Raw genomic sequence first — 5,261 nt, 5'->3', positions numbered from 1 at the left:
TATTATTATTATTATTATTATTATTATTATTATTATTATTTAGGATGGTGAAAACCAAACAAAATGCAAAGAGCTCCAAACACTCGAAATGCTTCACATGCTTCAAGGTGTGTCAACAAAATGAGAAGTTTGTAGAACACAAATCCTACTATTACTCACAACCTAGGGAGGCATCACTAGCGATGACTAATCCAAAAGTACTTGGGGTTGTAATAGTTAGCTGAATGAGAACATCAGCTCAGTATGTGATAGCTGTGAAAAAAAGCAAATCTGACACTAGAAGATATTTCTGTATACTGTATATTTATTTACAAAATTTGAGTGTGTATGTGGCTCTACAGTATATAGGAAGGCAATACAAAGATATATGATAATCAAAATAACAAAAATTAAAGGCACCATAGCCTAGGCAACCAGAAGATTAAGATAATCAAATGAGCAAACAAGTCTTGGTGACTTGTGCTTTTATTGATCTAAGGAGGACCATCTTGATACAAATAAATCCACCACTGATCTGTGGTTAGAGATGACTGAGCTTGTCAATTTAACTTTCTCCAATTTTCATTAAAAAAAAGCACACCCTCAAACTCCACCAACTGAATTTGCAAATTTTATTAAATTCATAGAAAAACAAATAAAAAGAAAAAATTTAAATCTGCATTGTAAAAACTCCCTGTTTGGAGAACTGTAACGTGCCTCATTCCTTTTACATTTCATAAGCCTATCAGAAGAATGAGAAGACGTTCCTAACTCAAGAGTATAAACATGGGTGAATATGCAGAAATTCTAATCCAGACCTTTAAGAGCCTGTTGCCTGCGTGGGTCAGTTTTGCTTTCTCTCCCATTCAGTTTTTTTTTTAATCTCAATTTCTTTACATCAAATTTCTGAAAATCAGCTTGTCTTATGACAAACACAGCTAAGGTTCTGGTCCAACCCCCTGGTAGTGTTTCACCAGCTTCCTGTCATGTAACCACAGTGACAGTGCAGTTTGGAACTGCTATGACTCATCTCCATGCTCAAGTTGCATCAGCTTCCTCTGACTCAGCATTTCCTCTTTAACCCTTTGCATGCACCTGAGACATTTTCATGCTGGGACAAAAATATACTGACATGGTGGCCAGGAGCACCTTGTACCAACTAAGGTTGGTACATCAAACGTGGCCATATCTGGAGCAATCAACTCAGGTTAATGGTAGGTGGGAGTTGTTGAAAGCCTGGTGGAACTTCTCAAGTGATTGCTTTCCATGTGGCCAAATTACAGAGACGTTATCAAGAAACCATGGGTAGAGGAGAAGTTTTGTAGGGCACAAGCTGAGGAAGTGTTGCTCCAGGTCAGTCATTAAGATATTTGCATACCGTGGTGCCATATGTGTACCCAGGGTAATACCACTGATTTGGAGGTACATAATATTTCCCAAAGTGAAGTAGTTATGATAAAGTACAAAGTGACAGAGTCTGATGACTTTAAGGATTTGTTTCTTTTTCTGCTTACCTACGTTTGGTGGCACCCTTGCTCTCTCTCTCTCTCTCTTGTAGCTTCTTTCTCCTTGTTTCAAGGCCACTTCCAATGCTAACATCTTAACATGACAAGTGAGCCCATACAGACAGGCCAAAATAAAGCTGCTTCGGGACACTTTGGAGGTATGCTATTTAAATGATGCATGTGTCCTAAGAGGCCAGAAGCCGTGTCAAAGCCATGCTCCAGTCCTAAGGTACAGTTTCTGGCCTCTTAAGATGTGTGTGTCATTTAAACAGCGTACCTCCAAAGTGACCTGAAGCAGCTTTATTTTGGCCTGTCTGTACGGGCCCAAGTGTTATCAAATCATATCTCTTTCTCTCCCCCAGCCAACCCCAATTTCTGTTTCTTTCCAGAATATGGCTCAGAGAAGAGAGCTGAATATGGAGGCCACTTCCTGCCTGGACGCGCACCACCCCAAAGAATCTTACGTTTTTAAAATAGTTCTTCTGGGTAGTTCCTCTGTAGGAAAGTCAAGCTTGGCCTACCGTTATGTGAAGAAAGACTTCCGGGACTCTCTGCCTACAGTGGGCTGTAAGTGAATTAGTAAGATTGCATTAAAAGAGCTCTCTTTGGCATAAATGTGCATGTTATAAAATGACCCAGAATCATTTTGCTTGGCACCCACAGCTTCCACTGTTTCTGTTTCTAGCTAATAATCTCCATGACAACCGTGCACAAATCCTGCCTGGGGAATAGGCACTATCTCCATTGTTACAACTGAAGCAACAGAGTGACACCCAGTGATATAACCAAGACAGTGCCCATCTTAAGCATGGTCAGTGGAGGGCTGGGAGTGAGCCAGGACCAATCTGCATCTGCCCCTACCCTGGCTGTTGACATGCAGCACCTGGGTAGTCAAAGAATGCCATAAGGTCCTCAAAGAAGGCTCTGAAGTGCTTGTGTAGGAAAAATGGTGAGTGGTATACAGGCATGCGCCCCTGCTCAATAGTTAGCAGTAAATGGTTCAGAATAATAAAAGTGGATGAGAATCGAAAGTGGCAGGCATCTCCTTTAGTCAAGCTTCAGTGAATGAAAGGAAAACCGTGTAAGCGTTCGAGATTGCAAGACATGCACAGGCAGCAAAGGAAACCAAGAAGAGCTTTTTAAAAAGGAAGACTTTATTATATAGCTTGCAGTGATGAATAGAAAGACTAGAGGCCATGGGCAGAATTATTAATAAGGCCAAAGTTGGCAAGTTCAATGTCAACTTACTGTACCTTGAGCACACAGAATGTAGAGACTCAAGAGATTCTTTAGGCCCAGTAAGTTTAAATGCCCAGGAAATTAAAGTCTCCTTGTTCGGTGCAGAGAGCACATTATTGTTCAGCACAGGTATTATCAGCAAAAATACTCTCAGTTCATCACACTATACTAGGAATCCAATTCTTTGCTTATTTCATTCTCAAAGGAAGCACTGAGTAACTTCTACAATTTTTTTCCTCCACTATGAGAAAATCTCGGAAAACTGCACAATTTTTAGAAGACTAGTTGCCATTTGAGACTTCTCCTGTGCAAAATTGCCACATTATATTTTAGCACAGAAAAAAAGCATTTTCTGCTCAGGAAACAACATTTTCTGTATGGAAATATTATTTTCGATATATAAATTGTTGTTTTCTGCATAGAATTAAAACATATGAATTTTGTGCAGAAGAAGTTCCAATTTGCAATGATTCAGTCAGTCTAGGGTTTGCCTTGTCAGGGTTTCCTGACAGTTGAAAAACACATTTTTCATGCATTTTCAAGGATATTCTTTTTTCAAGAATATACAAGAATGTTCTATCCATCCCTACTCTATACTTGCTTACATTCAATTGCATTCCCCATTTCAGTGTTACTTGAAGAGCTCAGTCCTTTTTTGTTCTTTGCCATCAGTAGCAAATATGGTCATCTCACTGCTAAAAATTGCCGTTCCCTGTTCAGATACTTATAGGATTCCACCATTTATATTCCTCCATTCCAAGAACTGACCATTTATTCCTATTCTCATTTTACTACACTTTAGCCTGTTTTCAACTAATAAGAGAACCTGTTCTCTAATCTCGTGATATGTGGTTTGTTTAGGAGCTTTTGGCAATATGCTTTGCTTAAAGGTCCAATTAAACAGTGTGTGTTTCAACATCTCATCTCCAAGCTTGTTGACCCTTTAAAAAAGTCTAAAAGGTTTATGACAGAACTGACTTTTGCAGCAGGACTTATTATTCTATATGTTTAATCATTTTATTATTTTCCGTATCATTTCCAGGACCAATATGGTGTAGTGGTTTGAGTGCTGGGCTAGGACTCCAAGAGACAAACCATGAAAACCAGCTGAGTGGCTTTGGGCTAGTCACACTCTCAGTAGTAGAGGAAGGCAATATCAAACATTTTCTGAAGAAATTTTGCTGGGAAAACCCCTTGACAGGATCTCCATAAGTTGGAGTTGAAGGAATATAACAACAATATTTTCAACAGTTTTTAAAGAGCACTTACTGGAATAATTCACCAGTAATTTCCTGTCTCCTCCCTGGAGCAATTTTCAAGAAATGGAGTCACATTAGCAGAATTTGGAGATGTTCTTTTTTAAAATTACAACACCTAGGCCTAATTTATCAATGACTTGGATGACAGAATTGGGGGCATACTTATCAAATTTTCAGATGACACCAAACTAGGAGAAGTAGCTAATACCCCAGAGGACAGGATCAAAATTCAAAATGACCTTAACTGATTAGAAAGCTTGGCCAAAGCTAACAAAATAAATTTCAACACGGAGAAATGTAAGGTACTACACTTAGGGCAGAAAAATGAAATGCACAGATATAGGATGGGGGACACCCGGCTGAATGAGACTACGAAGATTTTCACACGGCATTGCTATATCGTTCCTTTAATGTCCCAAAGTGTAGTGGAATCGTCATAACAGATAGACGATTCCAAAAGATTTTCACATGAGGCTGTTAGTGTTCTTAAAATGATGATATATCAGAATTCAGCAATAAATGATTATGAAACGATTTCAAAACAGTTGAACTGCTGAATTCTGATATATCAACATTTTAAGAACACTAATAGCCTCATGTGAAAATCTTTTGGAATTGTCTATCTGTTATAATGATTTTACTACACTTTGGGACGTTAAAGGAACGATATAATGATGCCGTGTAAAAATCGTCTACATGTGAAAGGGATCTGGGAGTCCAAGTAGACCACAAATTGAACATGAGTCAACAGTGCAATGCGTTAGTATAGTGTCTAGATCAAAGGAAGTAATAGTGCCACTCTATTCTGCTCTGGTCAGGCCCCACCTGGAATATTTTGTGCAGTTCTGGGCACCACAATTTAAAGAGGATGTTGAGAAACTGGAGCGTGTCCAAAAGGAGGGCGACTGAAATGGTGATGGGCCTGGAAACCATGTCCTATGAGGAACGATTTAGGGAGCTGGGGATGTTTAGCCTGGAGAAAAGAAGGTGAAGAGGTGATATGATAGCCCTGTTTAAATACTTGAAAGGATGTCATATTGAGGAGGGAGCAAGCTTGTTTTCTGCTGCTCCAGAGACTAGGACCTGGAGCATTGGATGCAAGCTCCAGGAAAAGAGATTCCACCTTAACATTAGGAGGAACTTCCTGAGAGTAAGGGCAGTTCGACAGTGAAACAAACTCCCTCAGTGTGTAGTGAAGTCTCCTTCCTTAGAGGTCTTTAAACAGAGGCTGGATTGCCATCTGTCAGGGATGCTTTGATTTAGATTTCCTGCATGGCAA

The 5,261-nt window shown here is 39.5% G+C and overlaps 1 protein-coding gene across 5 annotated transcripts in view; it reads left to right on the top strand.

Moving 5' to 3' along the window:
* Positions 1–5,261, top strand: part of RAB17 (RAB17, member RAS oncogene family) — a 37,172-nt gene that overhangs the window by 6,890 nt on the left and 25,021 nt on the right. For 2 of the 5 annotated variants that reach the window (XM_042446208.1, XM_042446207.1), the window contains exons 1-2: positions 44–107; positions 1,874–2,051. In XM_042446208.1, coding sequence (XP_042302142.1) covers positions 45–107; positions 1,874–2,051 — 241 coding nt within the window. In that variant the 5' untranslated portion in view covers position 44. Of the gene's footprint in view, positions 1–43; positions 108–1,871; positions 2,052–5,261 lie in introns of those variants that run through there. The other 3 variants (XM_042446212.1, XM_042446211.1, XM_042446210.1) reach the window with 2 other exon arrangements.

The sequence above is a fragment of the Sceloporus undulatus genome, chromosome 1 (assembly GCF_019175285.1).
Source record: "Sceloporus undulatus isolate JIND9_A2432 ecotype Alabama chromosome 1, SceUnd_v1.1, whole genome shotgun sequence".
NCBI classification, from domain to species: Eukaryota; Metazoa; Chordata; class Lepidosauria; order Squamata; family Phrynosomatidae; genus Sceloporus; species Sceloporus undulatus.
This window is presented reverse-complemented; position numbering and strand designations above follow the sequence as displayed.